The following is a 23,150-nucleotide window of genomic DNA, read 5'->3' as shown; positions in this document are numbered from 1 at the left end:
ATGCTAATGAGTTTCTGCTGTTGGGTGTGGCCTATTATGCTAATGAGTTTCTGCTGTTGGGTGTGGCCTATTATGCTAATGAGTTTCTGCTGTTGGGTGTGGCCTATTATGCTAATGACTTCCCTGGCTTTTTCTTTAAAAAAAAAAAAGCCCTGGAGAGGTATATAGCTCTCCATGTATATAGCTCTGTGAACGGGTAGTGTCAGTAACAACTGGCTGGAGAACAACTGGCAGATGGGTTCATTACATGGAGATGAAGAAGACAAGCAACTTCCTGGTGCAGTCCTGGTTCCCTGGATCACAACTATCACATTTAATCTAATAAAAACAAATGCTGATCCTTGTAGCATTTAAAGAGCTTGTTGTTTTATCATTTGAAAACTAAAATGTGCCAAAGGTTCCACACTGAGAGGAAACAGTTAAATCATTCTCCAAAGCTGTGAAGGCCCCCCCAGTGTTGTAACAGCTCCTTGTGACCTAAACCATCCCTGACATGTGTTTATCCAGCCTTTCCTTAAAAACCTCCAGAGAAGGAAATTCCACAACTTCCCTGGGCAAATGGTTGCATTGCCTAATTGTTCTTAGCATTAAGGATTTATTTCTTTCCCAGCCTAAGGGCATGTCGGCAGAGGAGTTTCACAGTGCTGCTGATTCTAGTACTTCAGTAGAGAAAGGTAAGACAATGTATCCACAAAAAGGAGGCACCTTCCTTCTCTCTGGAATTGTTCATGACATTTCTCCATATGCTGTTAGGATCAGATACACCACAGAGTATTGTGAAGTAGTTGGTTTTAAGGCAGAACAGACTGGAAGGGATGGAGCCATCCTTCCAATTACATTTTTTAAAAATGAGCTTCAATCTAGAGTGAAAAGGTTTCATCAGTTATATGAGGGGAGGGTTTTTTTAAGTACCAAATTATCTAATAACTAGAGATGGGCATGAAACGGCTCACAAACTAAAGTTCTTGACAAATTTTGGCCAGTTCGTGGTTTGTAAACTCAAGTTTGTGGCAGGTCAACCAGCACAAACTTTCCATGAACTTTCAAGCAGTTTGTGAGGGTTTGTGACTGGATACATTTCCAGGCAGACTGACTCCACTCGATCTAAACGTTTTCCAAACTTCAAAGCAAGGGGGGGTGGAAGTTGGAAAGCATGTAGAGGAGCATCCAGGGGAGGTCCCCAACAACTTTGATGTCTTTAGCTTGCATAGGATCTGTTCTATACACTCCTGACCCTCCTGAACATGCACCTGTCAAAATGACAGTCTGTAATTTCCCCAGAAAGCACTTTCCTGGGTGCTTTGGGGGGGGGGGCATAACTCAGACCCTGTAAATCCAATCCTCGCCAAACTTGGATGGCAGGTAGAGGTGAGTCAGGCCAGTGGAGGGGCTCTTCAATTTTCCCATGAACCGAACTGGTTTGTTCATAACATTGCGTGGTTCATGAACCGGGTACACCATGAACCGAATCACATTTTCCTGATTCGTGGCCATCCCTACTAAGGACTGTGCCACCCACCTTACACTGCAGTTCTCCTGGTTATCAGAATTGACAAAATGCCTAACTAGTCCTTCAAACCATTTTTACTGGACTCCATACTTTTCCATTCCTTGTTGCTATCACCAGTGATGCCACCACAAACCGCAATGTCACAGTCTAGCTGTAACATTACAACTCTAATGGTGAAAATGCTTCAGATGGGTATTATCTCACTGCCTTTATTAAGATCTGCATTACAGAGCCACTGGACTTCATACTTTTCCATTCCTTGTTGCTATCACCAGTGATGCCACCACAAACCGCAATGTCACAGTCTAGCTGTAACATTACAACTCTAATGGTGAAAATGCTTCAGATGGGTATTATCTCACTGCCTTTATTAAGATCTGCATTACAGAGCCACAGAATTCCATTGATTTACATATTTATTGCTTTTCAACACATGCTGTCACATCATATTCTTGCATTACAATAAGTTAAAATAATAAAAGTGAGAGGGAAGGGGTTGCTCAGCCGAACATGGGTGGAGACACAATAGGTAGGTTCTTGGCTGCTGGTTCCCCATCTCCTGACAGAGTCAATATGATGCAGTGCTTAAGCAGTTCAAATCCCCACTCATAGATGAAGCTCCTTTGAGTTGATGACTTTCTCTCAGTGTAACCTACCTGTAAGAATAAAATGGAGGATGAAGAACCATTCACGCCATCCTGAGTGCCTTGGAAGCAGGACAGGAAAGGCCTCATAAACAGCAGCTGGAATTTGAAGGGAGAAATTCCTCAGCTGGGACTGGATTGATGCACAGTGCCTATGTGCCTCTTGGCTCCTCTCTGATGGTCTCATCACTGGCAACTTGAAACTGAAGGGGTCCTCTGTTGGAGCCAAGACCAGGTATATTGTAGGGATGCCTGGTTGCTGCCCCCTCTCTGTGATGATCTCACCCATTGGCTGCTAGAAGCTGGAAAAAGTGGGCCCTCAGCTTGATGTGGAACCAAGCACAACAGAGAGGTATTTTGCAGTTACTTTCCCTCCTTTCTGAGCAAAATATTATCTATCCATAAACGTAACACCAGTTCGTGATTAGCAAAAGGCAAGTAACTGTTTCTTCCAGGCAGGTAATTTCCAAATTCATGGCTATAGCAGCACACATAACTATAGGCGGATAGGTGTAGTGGTTAAGTGCGCGGACTCTAATCTGGGAGAACCGGGTTTGATTCCCTCCACTTGCACCTGGCTGGATGACCCTGGGCAAGCCATAACTCTGGCACAGCTGTTCTTGAAAAAGAGCAGTTTCTGTCAAGAGTTCTCTCAGCCCCACCTACCTCACAGGGTGTCTGTTGTGGGGAGGGGAAGGGAAAGGAGTTTGTAAGCCGCTCTGAGACACCTTTGGATAGTGAAGGGCGGGGTATAAATCCAATCTCTTCTTCTTCTTCTTCTACTGCCCCCCTCCCTTTTTTTACTTCAAGACTGTGGACCCCTTTGACAAGAATGTCAAAATTGTTAAGGCAGTTCCCCAGCAACTTGAAAACTGAAATCTGGCATGCATAGGTTCCAGAAAAAAACCTCTGAATGAACAAGTCTGAACACAGCTAAGGTTCTGATGTGAATGTTTTTAATATCATTGTAACATCCAACACTGAGCAAGCCATGGGACATTATGTTGAACTGCTGAAGTCTCCAATCTGTTTTGGATCAGAGAAAGGACGTATTTGCTGTTGCAAACAGGATTCATCATTGATTAAATGTAATGTTATGTGACTTTCCCCTTCACATGTTTTAGCAATTCTGATACAAAGAGGGAGAAAGACAAAGAACTGGATCCTGGCTAAATTTGACAGGCAATTTCCACGGATTCCCCCAACCTACTGCAAACCACAAGAACATAAGAAGAGCCCTGCCGGATCAGACCAGTGGTCCATCTAGTCCAGCATTCTGTCTCATGCAGTGGCCAACCAGTTCTCCTGGAGGGTAAACAACAGGTCATAGAGGCTGAGACCTTCCCCTGATGTTGACTCTTGGCACTGGGATTCAGAGGTTGACTGCCTCTGAACATGGAGATGCCTCTCAGTCACCATGGCTAGTAGCCACTGATAGACCTATCCTCCATGAATCTATCTAAACCCCTTTTAAAGTCACTCTCTGTGTAAAGAAGTATTTCCTTTTGTCCGTCCTGCATCTACTGCCCATCAGCTTCACTGGATGCCCTTGAGGGCGGGTTATAAATTTAAATAAATAAATAAATAAATAGTGTTTTAGGAGAGGGAGAAAAAATTCTGTCAACTCTCTCCACTCCATGCATAATTTTATAAACCTCTATCATGTTCCCCCTTAGTAATCTCTTTTCTAAATGGAAAAGTCCCAGTCTCTTCAGCCTTTCCTCACAAGTTGACAGTTTCATTGAGTTATCCATTAGGACCCAATATCTTGTTCCCTCGCAGTCTCGGCAAGTTCAGACCCCATTAGCCTATACTTGGAGCTGGGATTTTTGTGTCCCAGTGTGTATTACCTTACACTTACCAACACTGAACTTCATTTGCCACATTGTGGCCCACTCACCCAACTTGTGGAGATCCTCTTGGAGCTCTTCATAGTCAGCCTTGGTTTTCACCATCCTGAATAATTCTGTGTCATCTGCAAACTTGGCTACTACACTACACACACCCTAGTTCCAGTTCATTTATGAACAATTTAAATAGCACTGGCCTCAATACCAGTCCTTGTAGGACCCCACTGCTTACTTCCCTCCATTGTGAGAACTCTTCATTTATTTCTGTTCTTCGCTTCCTGTCATTTAACCAATTTTTAAGCCATAAGAGAACCCATCCACATATCCCATGACTGCTAAGTTTACTCAGGACTCTTTGATGAGGTACTTAAACTCTCTTGATGTCATTACTCAGGGTGCCCTGCAAGCCTGTAGCCACGAGGGGCCCACAGGGGTGATGTCCCCTCCCGAATTCGCCCCTCCCCTCACAAATCAGCTGGAGCAGGAGGGGTCAGGAGGCCTTCCTGCCCTTAGTCATTGCCTGATGGTCGGAACAGCGGGAGCCTCAAACCGCCACGCTGGCTGGCCCATGTCATCCTGGGGAAGCCCAGGAAGCTTGGGCAGGCTCTACTCAAGGCTTGCATGCTGGAAACCATTTCTCCCCCCTTGGTTTTTCCCCCCTCCTCTTTTTTTTTTTGTCTTAATCTGCTGGGGCTGGGGCGGGGGAAGACCTGTTAGTTTTCCTGAGGCTTGCAGAAACTTTTGTACAGGAAACCTCAGAGAGAGGTACTGCAAACCTATTCCGTGTGTGAGTGTCAGTGAGAATCCAAGTTGCAACCACACCATCTTTTGTAAAGATGGGGAGGGGAAATGCTGAGATGCCTGCAAATATGTGAACTTATCTCCTTCCTCCCCCCTTCTCCAGCATGGATGTTTATTGCAAGCAAAAAAGCCAGAACAGTTATTGCACCCTGGCTCTTGACTTACAGCAGAATATTCTTTTATGGCATGCAAAGGGTGAGAAAAAATTCCTTCTTTCTGACCATCAAAGTAGTGTTGAAGAGTGTAGTAAGAATGGGAATATAAAGATTTTCATATATAGGTTTTTCCTTCTTGGTTGTTCATATTCATATTTATCTGGTTTTTATAGATTTATTCTTTAAGTAATATTTTATTAGGATGTTAGAAAGGCCTGTTATATAGAAGGCTTTCCTCTTGTAGGTCTGATATTGCTAGCAGACAACATAATAGGTACAAAGTTCATGATTCTGTAGTTCTTAGGGCAAACCTTTCTATGTCTGGGTCAGATAAGATTTTAGTCTCGTATCAGTAATGAATACTTTTGTTTAGGTAAGAACAAGCTTTAGCTGATATGCCTTAGGTCATGTCAAGTAAATATGTGACGCCATTGCATAGACACACCTTTCTTACATTTGACCAATAAGGAGATTTTTATGTAAATGTTGTTTCAGTTTTTGTAACCAATTATGCCTTTTGAATATTATTCCCATGATGATGGTATGATGATGTCATTTTAAGTATTTAACTTTATGTAGCTCCTGAATATGTTCAGAATATGCTCAAGAAGAAGATGAGGAAGAAAAAGGAGAAAGTTGTCAATTTTTGGTTAACTATTTGGTCTAATTGTTTTCCTATTAAAAGAGGCATGTTTTCTAATTATGCTGAGAAGAAAGCAATCAGCTTTGATGGGTCCTTTGGCCTGTTTTCCATATTTCATTACAATAAAATACAAGAACATCCTCCTCATTTGACTTCATTTTTGACATGGAATCTAATATCTACAACAAGTGGGCCTTGTTGATACTTCTGCTGACTGGGATATGGACAGCCGAGAGAGGCTCCTCCTAAATTTAGGGGGACTTCTCCCCCCCCATACACAGCAGCACTGATTTTTATAAGTTGCATGGTTGCAAAAGGGGGGGGGGACAGGAATAGAATAATACTTGTTATTTGGGAGTGGAATTTCTCAAACAGAGTTGGCAATCCTAGGCCTTCCTCTGTGCAAAAAAGTGGGTTAGAAAAACCATATTTGTGAACATGTCAAATATTAATATTCTTAGTTGAATTTGTAAATAACCCCCAAGGGAGCTCAGAACACTATACCATGCACGTGTGCTGTAGGTTGCCTTTAGCCACTCAACAACAATCCAGGGAAACTGGCCCAGAATCACTGAGCAAGTGAAAAAGATCCAAGTATGTGGGCCATATTAGGACCCAGAGAAGTTGCTATGATTTGGGCAGTAGGTAAAGCTCTGACATTCCAGGTTGGGAAATTCATGTAGATTTGAGGGGTGGAGCCTGAAGAGAATGAGGTTTGAAGAGGGGTTGGACCTCAGACTCACCCTCCAAACCAGCCATTTCCTCATGGGTAACAATTGTTGCCAATCTCCAGGTGAGGGCTGGAGATCACTCAAAATTACAACTGCTCTTCAGGTAGCAGAGATCAGTTCCTCTGGAGAAAATGGTGGACTCTGTGTCATTATACCCTGCTGAGGTCACCACAGCAAATTGATGCTGAGTGCCCAAGGCCTTGGCACTCTCCAAGAGCCTCTTTCTAGAGCTCGTTGTATTTATTTCCACAATGGGCCTTATTCCTAGTTTATTATATTGATGGTTGATACTCCACTTGGGTTTAGAAACAATGTAAATCCCCCCCTAGACCTATGGACTTGAATTCATTATGTTGTTAAGAAGCTTTTGATAAATGATCTGGTACAAATCTGTGTGCAATCTGATGATCTGCAAGGTGGCAGAAATAATCACTGGGAAAGCCATGGAGATGTGGCCCTCTGTGTCTGCACAGTTCCCAAAGATCTGAAATCAGGAGAGCAACTGTTTTCAAGAGAGATTCCAGAAACAAATTTTTAGTGACACTTTAAACTTTTGCACTAGATTCATGGGCTGCTTTGCTGCCCCTGGAAGAAAACACTGGCTGAAGCACTTCTTTTTCTTTGCCTCAAGGACTCTCTAGAACTCAGCAATACTTGTCACCACCACTATGTGTCGCTACTGTCAATGCTTGGAATCTGGTGATGCTCACCTGATTCTCAGCCTCTTGGCATCTTTTTCTTTGCACTCAAAGCATTATTTTCATTTGTAAGTACTTGATTATTTATTCAAGTGAGCCAGAGTGCATCTTGATCATTTCTCTACTACTTCTTCACCATCTCTGCCCATTTCGTGCAGGTAGGGAAAAAGAGTCACAATGTATGATCCAACCTTCTGTTTACTTTATTAGCAGAAAAGGGAGAGGTTTATATACACACCATTAGAGCAAATAGAGTTGTTCCACTGGATCCTGTTTCAGTAGCATTTATACACATATATTATATTGCTTAAGAGGCACCTTTAAGGAAATAATTTCTCCTGTTTTTTAAAAAAACCCAATTATTTTGCTCTGTATTTCATAGATATAATTTAAAATATGCATGTAGTCTTTTGTTCTTCCCCAAGTTTTTAATCATTTACATAGGCTTTTTTTAGTGCATGAAGTAGCTTAACAATTCTCAACATTCATTTCCATAACAAACTTGTCTCCATTTTACAGGTAAAAAAATTAACCGTACATAATCTTAAACTGCGTTATACCCTTCTGAGCTCATTGACATCAAGTGAACTTAGAAGAGTGTAATTTTGCTTTGAGTTGCACTGCGACTGTGAATGACTTGCCCATGAATATCCAGTGAGTTCATTATTCAGTTTTTCATTTTACAATGAAACCTACAAATCATATGTGTGTTTTCAAAGAGTTTTTCAGTGTAAGTCAGCTATGGGTAAGTAATCAGAATAGACCCTTAAACTAGTATGTTAATAAATGTAACTCGTCTGAATTCAAAATTAAAATTGTATCATTTACACAAGTGCATCTGAAGAGGCTATGCATGGCTATACCACTAGACAGCAGGGAGCCCTGACTAGTTGGAGCTGCCCACTGCGAACTACACATGGCAAACAAGAAAGGATATGCTCCACCACATCCATATTTGTGCAAGGATAATATAATTTATTCTCTTTTTCTTCACCTCTCCATAAAACAGTGCTCAAATAATGTGGCAAAAGGTAGGGCGAATTGATGCTACACCCATAGGCTTCTAAAACTAATTGCTGAGGGGTTTATTACAAATCAGGCAGTGAAATCCGCTCTCAGAATAGATTACCAACCACACAACAACCAACAATATTCATATTACATCAGTTATTAAGGAGCCCATATGCATACATCACACTATATTTATTACTGTGACGAAGTTCTACCTGCTGGGTTTCCCTGAGGTAACGGATACCTGGCCAAGAGGAAGGGAAGGTTGCAGAATGAAAAGAGGACAGAACAAATACACATTACATTGACTGAAAGTAAAATGTCATTTAAAGGTGTGGGTTGTTGTTGTTTATTTTTTTTGGGGGGGTGACCAACAAAGTTGAGAAACAAGTGCTATGAGTACCAACAAAAGTACAGGAAATGAGACAGATCGTTTCAAAACCCAGACTGGGAGGTTTATACTTGGAACAAAATGTGAGGGTGTCTGCCTTCTGCCAGGAGAACTTAGAAGACCCCGTACTGCCTGGGGATACTGCTATGTACCCTGTTTCCCCGAAAATAAGACCTACCCCAAAAATAAGCCCTAGCAGGATTTCTATGCATTTGTGGTATAAGCCCTAGTGTGTCTTCTTGAGAAAAAATAAATATAAGACAGTGTCTTATTTTCGGGGAAACACGGTAGACGTGCTTCCCCAAGTCCTCTCCAACCCATGTGTGGTAGAATGCTGTACTGATGTGGAATAAAAAAATTGAGCGCAAACACCTAGAGCTAAATTACTGCTGTCCTCCTTAACCAGTCACAAGAGCAAAACAGCAGAATATTAACAGCTACCTTTTATTTATTTAATTAGATATTACTATGCCTCTCAAACTCACCATCAAGATGATAAGGGGTAACCTGCCCCCCCCTTCACATGTACACTTATTTTATTTAGAAAATGTTACATGTCACCTCTCAGAGACTTGCCTGAGGGAGCTTACAAAATAAAACCATTTTTAAAAGCCACTAAAAGAAAAAAACGAGAGCATAAAAACAGTATATACACGAGACCCTTAATGGAAAGCATGAGTAAAAAGAATGTTTAGCCTGCTGCTTGTCATATATGCTCGAAGAAATGAATTTTTTCATCTCCTTTAGTGAATGTGAGTCGAATAGATAACACTTCTTTCAGACTGTTTATAATGAGTTTTTGTGTCCAAAGCATAGGGCTAATGAACATGGAGACCAAGCTTTATGAAAAGCACTGGGTTCACCGCATGGAGGACTCAGACGACGACATGCTTTAGCACACGTTTATTGTACTTAACACAGACAAAGACTAACTCTAACGGCCCAACTGGGCCAACTATATACATATCCACCCAGCACCCCCCATTCCCATTGGAGGGTTTGAATGTCCCGCCAAAGTGGCTATTGGTTGGGGCTGGGGGATCCAGGATCCGAAGTTTCCATTGTTCTAGGATCCAAGCTCTTGCCTGTGCCGCAGACCCCTCGTGGCGGCCCGCATACATAACACTTTAGTACTTCACTTTAAATAGAAAGGTGCTAGCCTAGGTCTCAGTGTTGCTTGGGGTGTGTAGAATGACTGTGGTTCAGAGATGGGCCAGGTCATTTTGGGTGCCCAAAGCAGAAAATGCAAATATTCTCTTTTCTTTTCTTCCAGACCTGCCCTTCTCTGATTACTTGATATAAGGGGAAATCTTATCATAGATGCTCAGAAGAAGCATTTTTCCTGATTATCACTTTTTCCAGAATTATCCTGGAAAGCACACTCCAGAGATTGAATTGTGGCACAAATTAAGACCAGTCCATGTATTGTCTGTGGGTTTACTGGGTGGTCTTTTTTTAGCAGTTCAGGAGAGATTTTTATTTATATAACTGAATTTTCTGTTGTTAAAAAGGATCTCATTGTAGCATAACTGGTTAAGATGCTCTGCCTCAGTGTTTTCTAGTCAGATAATGGAGGGGAGACCTGACAGAAGTTGATGGGGAATGATGATGAAATCCACCCCCCAATTATTACTATAGCATGGGGTTCCCAATAGATAGCTGTCCATAACTAGTTTATGGATTGAGATGGTTTATGATGATGGTTTTACGTGGAGAAGGCAAATTCATGGAGGGTAGGTCTATCAGCCAATATGACTGTTGGCTAAAGATCCAGTGCACACCTGAAGATGCCTTATACCAAGTCAGACCTTTGGTCCATCAAAGTCAGTTCTGTTGATTCTAACTGGCAGTGGTTCTGCAGGGCACCAAGCACAGGACTTGCAGGATGCTTCCTACCGGATCCTCTTAACTGGAGATACCAGGGACTGAATCTGGAATCTTCTGCACGCAGAACAGATGATCTGTCACTGAGCCATGGTGCCCATTCCCTAGCTATTACCAACTCATGGGGAAAGGCTGATATCTTTATGCTTGCTGATGGGTTTGTACCTCACACCTATTCCAAACAAGCAGCTAGACCAGAGGGCCCTTGGGATTATCCAGCATAGCTGTTATCAGATTATAGGAAACCACCCAAATCCGTGTGGGATTATGCTGCAGTGTTGAGGGCGCAGCCCCCTCCATTACAACACCAGGGATTCTTTCCTGCAGCAAGGAAGGCCCGAAGACCGAAAGGCTCTCGCGTGTTTTCCCTTCCTCCCCACCGAGGACCGGCTAAGTGGGAAGCGCATCGATCCGCTGCTGCTGCTGCTTCCCGCTCGGGCAGCTGAGCTAATCTTCCCCATCCCGGTTCCCCGTCCTTCCACCCCGCCCTTTCCCGCCCCACACGAAGGAGAAGGCGAAACCCGCGAGCAGCCCAGCCAAGTTGCTGCTGGTAATCCCTCCGGCCCAGATGCCGGAAGGATGCAGCGCAGGCGGGCGACTGCGAGAAAAGGGAGGCGGGTGACGAGGCTGGGCGTCCAAAGGGGCGGCGGGGGTGGGGTGGGGGAGTGAATACTCCAGGCAGGCTTTCTAATTAGAGAAATTTGGGCTCTTGCTCCCCCCCCCATCCCTTCCTCGCGCCCTCCCCCTCGAGCCAGTTCGGGCTCTTTTTACGTCTGTGGGAGGCAGCATAAGAAGGGGCTGGAGGGGGGGAACGGCGAGTGGAGAGCTTCTTGTGGCGGTAGGAGCAGGCGAGGCAGCCAAGGGAGCTTCGCGGGGTGGCCTTGCGGGGGACTTGGAGCGGGCTCGCCCACCCACTTGCAAGTCGACACCAGGCGCGGACTCTGCCGCCGCGGCCACCTCACACGGACGGACACCTTCGGCGGCGCCTATATAAAGGGCGGCCATGGAGTAGGTGGCAGAGACTGGACGGCGTGAGCGCCGCGGAACTGAGACCGAGGGGAGTGGGAAGCAGCCAGCCGGCCAAGCGGAGCGGGCTCGCGGCAGCGGCACCGCCGGAGAACCGTCGAAGGCACCCAGTTGGAGACAGGTAACGCTGGCTGGCAGCTGCGCGGCGCTCCAGAAGCAGGTCTCGACGAGGTTTGCAAGGCGGCGGCAGCAGTGCGCGACAGTTCCCGCCAAATCCAGCTACCTGCCGGGACGCTTGCTGGGCACGGCGCAAGGGTGTCGCTCGCCTCTCCCGCCACGAGGGAGGCAGAGCGGGGCCGACGCCAGCTCGGGGCTCTCCGCAAGCCCGTGGCCCGGCGAAGATTCAGCCAAGGGCTGCTGGCCGCGGACCACGCATGTGCTGGGTGGTACTTCCGAGGGAGCGCGTCCAGGCGTTTGGTCCGTTGGCGTCTGCAGGGAGGGGGAGAGCTTAACCAAAGCCGTGGACCTTGTTCAGAAAGGAGAGGGTGGGGGAAATTCTCCCTCTCCCCCAAGTGACTGATGCACAAATCCGCGACTGCTCTGGACGCAGCGCCCTGCTTGCAAAACTTTTTGTGCAAGACGCTTTGCCCCTTGCGTGCGCCTTCTTAGCAAGGCAGTTTCCCAGTTCCAAGCTTCTCTTCTTCATCTGTTACGTTCTATTCCGCCCGTGGCTCAGTGGGCTCCGTCAGAGGGGTTCAGATCATTCGCTTTCGTTTTAGCGTCACAACAATCCTCTGAGGTAGATTAGACAGCGGAGTGGGGAGTTGAACCTGCTGTTCTTTGCGCCTAGTTGGGCAACTTAACCTCTGCACCAGGCTGCTGTGCGTCCAAACCATGATGTAATGCCGATTCTCTCCATTGGGTGAATTTAACCCGGTCGGGATACGTTTAAGAGGGGGGCGCGCGTCTTCGAGCCTGCTTGCTGAGAAAGCACAAATAACTTCTCTTTTTCCTCGTAAGACCATTCCATTCCATTAATGGGTAGGCTTGAAGACACGAACAAGGTTGTGATTTTCCAGACGCTCGCCTGGTGGGTTTGTGTTTCTTAAACCAAGGGTTCCAGAATTGGCTGGAGATCGTAGACGGATTGGCTGGGATGTGAGATCTCCAGAAACACTGGGAATCCCAGCATCCATAGCCCACTAGGTGACACTCCCTTCAAAAGAAAGTGTGATGTTAATTTGGTTGGGGGTGTGTGCAGGGTGGAGGGCTGCACCCATCAGCATGGATGACGGGAGAGTCACCAGTGCACATGACGCTGCCTGCCGAGGCTCCAACCAATTCCTGAGTTCCTCAAAGGTTTTGCTTTTGACGGACGTTGGTGAAAGTTTCTCCGCCAGGCCCCAGGATCACTCTATACAAGCCAACTCTTCTAAACTTTCTTATACCCTTACAAGAAACGGACGGGTGCAGGGAGGAGAGGATTTGCCTTTCTCCCTTGCTTATTTTAATGGTGTTGGATCTTGGAGGAAGAGCTCCGTGCCTTTCTGGAAGGGACACCTGACTGCCTCCACTTCCTCTCCCCAGCCTAATTTGTGTAGCGTTGGTGGGGGGGAAAGCCCTGGATTTCCATTGTGTTTCCTAATCCATTGCTGTAATGCTCAAGGGAGGAATTCCGAGTAGCGGATTGGACTGTTGGTTTAGTGCACTGGGGAGTCCTCTGACCAGGATTGCCGTGAAGAGCATAAAGCTATGTGGTACAGCTAAGGATCTGAGGGAAATATGCCAGAGATCAGAACTCCCCATTGTTTTGCTGGGTGTGTTTCAGCAACTAGCCGCTTCCACCCTGACACTCCCCCCCCCCCTTCCAGCTCCCTCCACCCCAATCCTTTCTTCCTTTTTTTCTTCTTCCAGGGAATTACCCAGGAACGTGGCTCCATTTCCTTGCTCCGAGCTTTTCTCCTTTGCAGTGCAATGTGCAGACTCCTAAGGTCTCCTGCGCTGCTTGGACTGGTGCTAGTGATGCTTTCGGCAGGACATTGCAAAGAGAGACCGGAGTCGAGTGCAGAGCTGAAGGAAAGGCAGAACCTCCTAAATCTGATCATGGAGATCATCCAGGAGCTGAGAAAGTACCACCTGGAGGATGAAGAGGAGAACGGAACACAGTATAAACAAGACTATTTGTTGGACCGGAGGGAAGTAACTGATTATGGAGCTTCCTCAGAGGAACAGAGAGTTGGTAAGTAAGTGTGTGTAGACTGTGTTGTGTTAGGACACAGTATCCCCCCCCCCTTTCCCCCGGGGAAAGAGAGAATGAGAAATTGTCCTTTAATATTATCTTTTACTGGATAAACTACCCTAACTTGTTTCTTGGGGGATGTTTGCAGATTCTCTCAGAAAAGCACTGGGAGAGATTCCTCAAGAAGATTGGCTGTGATGGAAAATCTCAAAGGAGAACCCCCCCACCCACCAGCATAGTGGAATAGAAGGGATTTCAGTGCTTTCTGTTATTGGATGGTGCAGAGGAGCACAACCTATAGAAGGAAATCAGGAAAGCATCATGTAAAGGGGATCAGTTTCTAGGATGGCCCCTTGGTCGTATTTATTAGTAGAGTTGGTCATTATCTGAAAATTCTTTCCCCTGAAAAGTTCTTTTTCCAGACTTCTACTTAAAAACCCGTTTTCCTAATTCAAGAAATTATTTCCAGTGTACAAAGCGTGATTAGTTTTTTTCCCCACAGTACCTTAAACCCTTTTCCAAACACACGTGAGCTGTTTTCCTACATCCCTCCAGTAGTGATCTGTGTTTAGCAAACCATCTGTGTGCTCCTAGGCAGAGTTACTCCAGTCCAAGCCCCTTGAAATCTGCACTGTAAAGCTGAAAGTTTGCTTGTGTTTAAATTAATGGACACTACAGGTTTCCAGAAGGATAGCACCCCTAGTGGTTATTTTGCCTTTTTTGCTCTTCATTTCCTGAATTGACCAATAATCCTAACACAACTCCCTTCTGGAGGGTATTTGGTCTTCAGATGCAATCAAGCTAAACCCTTTAGACACAGGCTGTTCATTTGTGCACATGAATACTATGCTTTTCTTGGTGCCTGCACGGCACTGAAATTGCAATGTTTGACTACTAGATACCATAAAGAGGTCTCAAATTGTCTGCCTTTCTGTTGTTCGATTTTAGGAAACCTTTAACGTTGAAATTAAACACTTTTAAAATCCCATTGACTTTAATAAACAAAAGTGATGAAGCATGTTTAATAGAGCATGTACTAAATCTCATTCGCTCCTCCCATTGATCAGTGGCAATTCGCATTAGCTGGGCTACTATACATTATAGCTTATTGTATGGTTTTGATTTATTGCTGTTTATACCTGTGAAATCTAAAGTCTCTAACAATGCTAGTTTTTGTTGTGGTGGTTTAACTGGGTATTACCCATTCAAGAAGTCAGTTGTACTAAAAACTTGATTTTAGTCTATTTTATTCTCATTTATGACAACTGAAATAAAACTACTTACATCTGAGCATTTTGGCTTAGTGGGTGAAAACCAGTGTGGTGTAGTGGTTAAGAGTGGTGGTTCTAATCTGGAGAACTGGATTTGATTCCCCATTCGTCCTCCACATGAAGCCAGCAGGGTGACCTTGGGCCAGTTACAGTTGTCAGAACTTTCAGCCCCACCTGCCTCACAAGATGCGTGTTTTGAGGAGAGGAATGTGATTGTAAGCCACTTTGAGACTCATTAGGGTAGAGAAAAGCGAGGTATAAAAACCTCTTCTTCAGAACTAATTATATTCTTTCATTTCAGTAGAACAATTCTGTTGACAATTGTTTTAGGGATGTATCTTTAGGCATTTTCAAGTCTGCATGCTCTGTACAGTGGATACCTTTTTAAATCAATGGGAGAGGACTGTGTTTTCCATCTGTTTGACTTTTCTCTAGTAGCACAGATGGTTACGCAAATGAGATAGCAGGACTCTAACCCAGAGGTCCCCAACCTTTTAAAGCCTGTGAGCACATTTGGAAATCTGACACAATGTGATGGGCACAGCACAAAACGACCTCTGCCGCTTACTTTCAGTCACACAGTGAAGATCCTTGTGCTGTGGTGACAACAACTGCTGCTAAAGCAGTGTTCTTAAAAATCCGCACAGCCAGACAGAGGCCTTGCTGGGCAAAAGCCCCACCTGGCCCCACCCACTTTCTAAAAGCGTACTTGGTAGGCACCAGGGGAGGTGTTGGCGGGCACCACGTTGGGGATCTTTGCTCAAACCTGTATGTCTTCAGACGGCATGTGGAGGATGTGCAGTAAACACAGTTTTTTCTAAACTTTTCTCCTTGTCAGTCACTCTAGTTTTCTACATGCAGAGTTATTTTTTAAAAAATATGATCCCAACCATTCTCATAGTTGTCTGCGTTAACGTGTTGAATAGGTCTCCAACAGCTGAAAATCGGTTCAACCCAATGGATTAAAATGCCTGCATAGCAATTCTGTACCAATTAGAATATATCGGCTCAGACTGTAAAGTGAACCTGTTATCATCAAAACAGAGCAAGTCCTGAAACAGATTTCCCAGTCTGGAAGTTTTTTTTATTTCTTCAAATTATTGTCACAATAGATTTGTTCCTATCACTGAACACAATCATTACCTAAAGATCTTATCAGCCTTTTGTGTCTATCTGGCCCTGAGGAACTTTTGAGAGAAGCATGTCTTTAATGCTCCATGTGACACATTTAGGTCAACTGTGATAAGGTCAATTCTACTGAGGCTGCCTATACTAAGAAGTAGGAATGAGTTTCAGGAAACGTCTAAACTCACCAGTGAATCAGATCTGGTTCAAAATGTTCTAGCTTTAAATGCGATAAGAGGTTCCAAGGGAATTCAGTGGCCACTTAGACATTCATTTATGGTAAAATAAATAAAGTACAATGTTTCATGTGCAATCAACGTTAAGACATAAATGCAAGTAAGTAAAAGCAATAAAAGATGACAATAAATCAAGGAGACAACCCGAAGTAGCAAAAGCAGATTTCAGTAAACTATTTATATTCCGATCCACTGAATACAAGATGTGGGAAAGCAACCACAGGAGTACAGAGAAAGTAGTTTACTGGGCACGTTTTCTGGTTTGCCCAGCGCTTCACTTATATTTCCTGTAAAAATAAAAACATTATTTTATATACTCAGGCATTTTTCCTGGACCCTTCTAATAGCACATTATAATTCCATGAGTGGGACAGCAAAATGGGGATACAACATGGTAGGGGTTTCTGCTTACTCATGGGCCACTCTGGGGGAGCAGGAAAGTACTAGTTTGTGAATTTAAAAGGAAGAAAACACACCTGAAATGGAACAGTGAACACTAAACATGCCCGTTGCCTTTCCACAGCAATGCTGAGCGTCAGTTAAAATGAGAAGTAACTGGAGAATTATATAGTTTTGGGACACACACTTCTCTATTCCAGGATCCTACGAACCTTTAAATATTTTACCCCTTATTTTAGAGCTTTGAAACAGAAATCCTGGTTGGGGGATTAAAAGCACTTCTGATCAAACAGAGTAGCCTTGGTCCACCAGTAATTCCTTAAGAAGTACAGGGATCAAAGCATCTAACAGCAGGGATCTGAGCCTACCCTGGAATGAGGCAGAGGTGAAACAAAAAGCCGGGGGAGGGGGGGGATATATGCTGGAAGTGTGCATTCTTCACTCCCAATATCCTTCTCCACAACCTTCCATGCAGCATGGTGTGGTAAAAGAATTCCCACTCCTGAATTGTACAGATCGGATTCAGAACTTTCTGTTTATCTAAGCCCAAAGTTCCAGTGTTACACTATTGTACTTGGGTAGTAACAGGTGAGAAGGCTTTCCCAATTGTCCCCCCCCCCCTTGAGATACTCTCTAAGCCTCCAACTTTCCCCTGGATAAGCAGTTAGTTAAATTGTGAAGAAAGGAATTACAGAACCAAGTCCAGATTGTCTTTATTATGATCATCTGTACTTCTGTGTAATGTAAGGCAGTACTGAAGCATTTCTTGTGAAACTTATGGATGTGGAATAACAGCCTAAGATATCTATTTCTGAATTTCCCCTTAATTCTATCACACCTGAGCATCAGCATCTATCTTCAGTGAAAGGCCCTGATACAGCTCAAGCAGTTGGTATGAACATAGTGTCATTTGAAAGACTGTGATGTGTAGGCAGTGCAACTTAACTTACAAGTTTACCATAGAGCTAAGAATTGAAATGTTTATAATGAGGAAGAATGAGTATACTGAGGAAGTATGGATACAATCCCTGTCACCCCAAACCCTTAGATTCTTGGGTGGGGCCAATGATGTGGTGAGGTCAAGTGATGTCATGGGTAGAAAGTGGTGATGTAACATTGAATAGCAGTAAATAGCAGTATTCCCACATTCCGTTAAGTACTGTGCCATCTGTGAATGTGTGTAGTCACAATTATGTGGCTGAAGAAAGGGGCTACCTGATAGATCAACTATCTGCTAAATGTAAACTGTAGTTTAGGTGGTAGTGCCAGAATATTATCTCCCACCTCCAGTTTACTGATGCAGGTTTTACCACAAGCAAGTGTGCTAAGGGAAAAATGATTTGCTTGTGAGACCTTTAATTAGATTACCTATATTTTTCTCTTAATACTAGATACGCGCCCTGACCTGTATAGCCCAGGCAAGCCTAATCTCACTAGAAGCTAAGCACAGCCGACCCTGGCAAGTACTTAGAAGGGAGACCTCCAAGGAATACCAGGGCTGGGACACGGAGGCAGGCAATAACAAGCCACCTCTCTGAAATGTCCAAGCCCTACTAAGGGTCACCAGAGGTCAACCACAACTTCCAGGCACACACACACAAATACCAAAAATTTAAAAAATCAGATGTGTGGTTATTGTTTGAAGGAAAAGCTCTCTGCATGTGTGCTGAGTGTTTGCAGTCTCAGCATTCAGAGGAGGAATTATCTTTGACTCAAATTTAGTTACACCCTCCCAAAGACCTTGTTTTTCTGGATGGAAAGGTGGCAGGCTGGATATTATACCTCCTCAGTCTTTTGCCTTTCTGCAGTGATGTACTTCTTTTTCCATGGTAAGAGACTCGAGAGTTTAAGCATGCCCGAATATTATGCCTGTTCCATGTTCTAACAGGCACTTTATTTAAAAAACAGAAACCTGGGAATTTCTATGTCCCCTGTAGCTATGGTTCTGCCTAAGTTACCAGGCTGTTGAATGTATTACTGACATAATGGATATAAAAAGTGCTTTGAATATTGTTTTAGGCTGATCTTCATTAATTTAGATTACTTACTCCTATGGAGTTAGTTATTGGATCTTTTTTTGGAGAATGTTTTTAAAAAATGAATACTGCCTGGGAAAGTTGTACCAGTTTCACATAAATGCACATTGTGCAAGTAGTGAAGCAACTATACTTTGGTTCTATGATCCCTAAAAATACTGCTGTTCTTTTCAGCTAGCTTTAATTGTATCCTGAGTGAAATGTGTCAGAGAACTATAGTGCAGAACATGAATTATTTTAGTTTAATAAATGTCAATTTCTTTCATCAGAAATCGTTCCTAGAGACCTAAGAATGAAAGACAAATTTTTAAAGCATTTAACAGGTAAGCAAAATTTAACATTTGAGTATGTTAATGTTGTTATCCTGTCTTCAGATACAAATTCAGTTGATCCATATTTTCTTTCCCCCTCTCTAGGTCCTCTCTATTTTGGTCCAAAATGCACTAAACACTTTCATAGACTTTACCACAATACAAGAGACTGCACCATTCCTGCCTGTAAGTGCCACAGCCTATAAAAAAATTGCTAGCTTCTGAAGGTAGTTCAAGTTTTTGTGCAGCTTTCATTCCATTTCTGCTAGGAGCTTGTAGAATTACAGAAATTAATCAAACTACAAACTGTTGCTAAAATAAAATGAAGCTCCAGTGTGGATACCCAGTACATGTAACTGTTAGGCATCATATTATGTTTACTGATCATCAAGTTATGTTCCATGGAAAAATATTTTGCTGTTGCTGCGGTTTCTCAGAGAGGTATTAATGGCTCTTATTTCATTTACCATTAGTTAAAAATGTCCTTTCTTCAGGCAACGGATGGCATCTGAAATCAAAACAGACTTATTCCAGTTTTATTAGTCAACTCCTTTACCTCAGATTTACAACACAGTAACTTGACACTTAAACACATATACTGATACACATTAGTAAGTCAAATCTATTTTAGCTAGGGATGGGTTTTTAGAAAATGTCATCTGCCACTGCTGTTGACAGAGAAATAACAATGGATGCTGAAACAGGACAATTAAGCTGCCTTTTGATATTCATTCTTAAAACCAGGGGCATATTCTTAGCATCTCAGATTTGCAGGCCCTGCATAAGCCAACAAAATAATCTCAGATAATCTCTGCAATGTGGCCTATGGAATAGCGTGCTTCTGGTGACACATAACATCTTCTTGGCCAGCCAAACTGGAATCCCAAGATAGACCTATGCTTTCATCCACTCCACTCAAAAGTAATTTATTTACATATTTAAAGCATTTATATTTTGCCTTAGACTCAAGGCAGCTAATAATGCAATAATGCAAGGATCCAAAATATACTGTTCCAGTATAATTTCTAAACAGCAAACATGTTTAACTTAAAATGAGTAGGTACTACATATTGTTGAAGGGAGCTTCTTGTGGAGATATTTGTCCTTTGGTTCATATATCCAAATACAAAATAATGATTATATAGACACACACATATATGTCATACAGAGACATTAGTTTGCCTGTAAAATACACAAATGATAAACCAGGAATGGAAATCTGCTTATGTATATATGTTAACCAGCAGATAATACACACCTGCACAATTGCTCTATTTTGTATTTGGGTATTTGCACTAAGGAAATAAATAATTATGATAAAGTTGCCTAACAGAAGTAAAGTTCTGCTTTGGGCCCATGATTCAAAACAAAAGCTTTATTATAGGGATGTATAAAAAGGTAAAGGTAAAGGTTCCCTTGCTCGAAAGCCAGTCGAATCCGACTCTAGGGTTGCGGTGCTCATCTCCGTTTCAAAGCCGAAGAGCCAGCGCTGTCTGAAGACATTTCCGTGGTCATGTGGCCGGCATGACTAAACACCGAGGTTATAGGGATGTATGCTGATCCCAAATTCTGAATTGCTGAATATACCCTCACATGGGAGCTGAACCTCTTATCTATGAAACATTTTTCCCTTCCCTATTGTATGCCACTGGCTGGAATAGTAACCAATCTTAAACAGTGTCAGATCCCTTCTACCTAACAAACAAGCAAATGGGTATGTTATATTATGGTCACATTCCTTAGAACTCCTTAATGGAGCATCTTTAACTTGTCTTTCCCTTCCCTCAGTAACTTTAGCTTAACTTGGCAGTCTTCTAATACAACTTGGCTCATATTCTGACTTTTAGGTCTACAGTTTACATTCATTCTTGGCAGCTATTCATAAGACAGTTACTTACCTTTGCAAGTTGGACAGTTGTCATTTGCTGCATTAGCAGAGTTATTCATTCCGCTGCCAGTTACAGCAGACTTTTCAATGTTATATGAATTTGACCTTGGCAGTATTCAAAGATTGGAAAGGCTAGATCATGCACACAAAGAACCATCCTAATATTTGCCATTTAAATCAGGTTGGAGGAGTTCTCAACTAAAAATATGAAGGTTCCCTAAATATTTCTGTTCCATGCTGTTGTTTCCAAATCTCATTTCTTGCATAAGCATTTCTGGCTTGGAGCTTTTGGTTATCACTAACATTTATTGAGGATGTTTCTCATGGTGTCAGTAAACCAAGGTTTGCCACTAAGGCTGCATTCCACACGGCAATTATTCTATGTTGCTTTCATTGCATTCGCAGTAGCAAAGGCATTCATAGAGTACAGTGTACCTGTATGACTTATGTATTTGCAAATACAAACTGATCACATTCACATGTTACATTTTTTGGTGTATACTTAAAACAATATGTGAAATGGCTAAAAATAGGCCAGGGAACTTTCACAATTCAAGAGCCAAACACTAAGGTATATTTAGAGGGCTTAATATAGCACCCTTGCTCAAACTAATCAAGTATGTGAGTGCCTGAATGGAAGGCCTCCTAGGAGGTACCTTTTGAATTCCACGATGAAAAGACAGGCAGAATATAAATGCAATTCATGAACAAAAGTCAACAGTTCTTTCCTCCTAGTTTGCAGATCAAATGATTTTTCATGTTATTAGTCTTTCTATATCAGTGTTAATAGAAAGACAACACTTTAATTCTATTATGCTGCTAAACAGAAGACCAGATTCAAAACTTTATGTTTGCTATATATAGCATGTATGTACAAATATGATATAACTGACTGTTTACATAGATGTTTTGCATTTAATGTGAAGACAGTACTGAAGGTATATCACACTGTCTGATGTCCCATGGCCCGCAAACCATGTTTACATAGGAATACTTTCAAATCACAGTGGAAATAAAACAGCTTTTATTTTTACATATAAAATTCTAAAGTTGCATTTATATAGCAGGTTTCCTAGAGTCACAGATAAGAACTTGTACTTTTAAAAGAAGTTATTTTCAAGATGAATTGCAATATGTTTGTAGTCCCCCGTGTAACCTGGATTTGAGTCCAGTAGCATCTTAGAGACCAACAAGATTTTTGGGGTATGAGATATTTTGAGAGTCAAAACTCCCTGTATTTTTTTAAACCAGTCAATGGGAGTGTATTGGTTGTTTAATTTCTATTTGTGATCTTTTTTACTGTAGACTATAAAAGATGTGCCAGGCTTCTTACTCGGCTAGCAGTAAGTCCAATGTGCATGGAAGGATAAGGTAAGCTTTTGGTAAGAACCAAATGACACTTTATTTGCATGTCTGACCCAACTACATTGTAGATATCAAAAATTCATGAGGGTCAAAACAATAGCCTCCTTGGCTAAGGGATACCCCCTTCAGAGAGTTTGGTGTAACTACCTTTATCTGCCAAAATACTAGTCATTATAAAAGGGACCCCACCACCCCTGTGCTGGACAGCATTATAAAGAATTAAACATAATGTATGAATTAGTCATAGCAACATGCATATAGTGATTTTTTTAAATAAAAAACAAAGCATCCCAGGCAGAGCAGATTCAACAGTTGAGTCAACATCAATTTCCATGTATTGACATTGGTCATCTTTTTATTTATAACTGAATATTATGTACATATTTTAATAAATACATGTGCCTATTTTGTGCATACAAAAATGAGTAGGGCATCTATGATAATTCCCTTATAATATACTCTTAGCAGTGAGGTTAGGGTTGCATTTATTTCTCACTGAAGTAGGTGCTTAACTAATGTAAGAAAGATTGGGAATTTCAGATGTTCTGCTAACATTACATTCAGAACACACGAACTCTCAAAACATTCATGCCTACTGGAATTAGCACAGTGATGCAGTATACATCTTTGGAAACTTGTGAAAAACAAATGTAGCGACTTAATATAAAACATCCACAAATAAAGATTGTATTTCAGAGGTGGAGCTTATTATTCTTTTGATAGTTCCTTGTTTATTTTCTATTTGTTGAATTTATTTTAATGATGGCAACCACAAGCATGGAAAGCCATGCCTTTCCAAAGGCAGGCATGGCTATGCAAGACTGGAAATAAGGGGAACCATAAGAATCTCAGCCAAGTTTGGTCTGAAGTGCCTCCCCCCCCCCAAAGTATTTGCAAGGTCTAGTCCAAGAGGTGCCAATTGTCCATTTTCATGTAGGCCATAATGGAGAATTACCCTCAGTCTGCACTATTGCTACATAAAATTGCAAGATAGTT

General features: G+C 42.6%; 1 protein-coding gene across 1 annotated transcript; it reads left to right on the top strand.

Annotated features, from left to right (window-relative positions):
• The first annotated feature begins 619 nt into the window (after window positions 1-619).
• Window positions 620-22,193, top strand: FAM150B (family with sequence similarity 150 member B). The gene is made up of 6 exons (XM_015425690.1): window positions 620-674; window positions 4,909-5,000; window positions 13,199-13,523; window positions 18,860-18,913; window positions 19,007-19,087; window positions 22,095-22,193. The coding sequence occupies exons 1-6, from the start codon at window positions 620-622 to the stop codon at window positions 22,157-22,159; spliced, it is 672 nt and encodes a 223-aa protein (XP_015281176.1). The 3' UTR covers window positions 22,160-22,193.
• Window positions 22,194-23,150: the final 957 nt, after the last annotated feature.

Source organism: Gekko japonicus, unplaced genomic scaffold (assembly GCF_001447785.1).
Source record: "Gekko japonicus isolate JY-2015 unplaced genomic scaffold, Gekko_japonicus_V1.1 scaffold1336, whole genome shotgun sequence".
In the NCBI taxonomy this organism is placed as follows: Eukaryota; Metazoa; Chordata; class Lepidosauria; order Squamata; family Gekkonidae; genus Gekko; species Gekko japonicus.
This window is presented reverse-complemented; position numbering and strand designations above follow the sequence as displayed.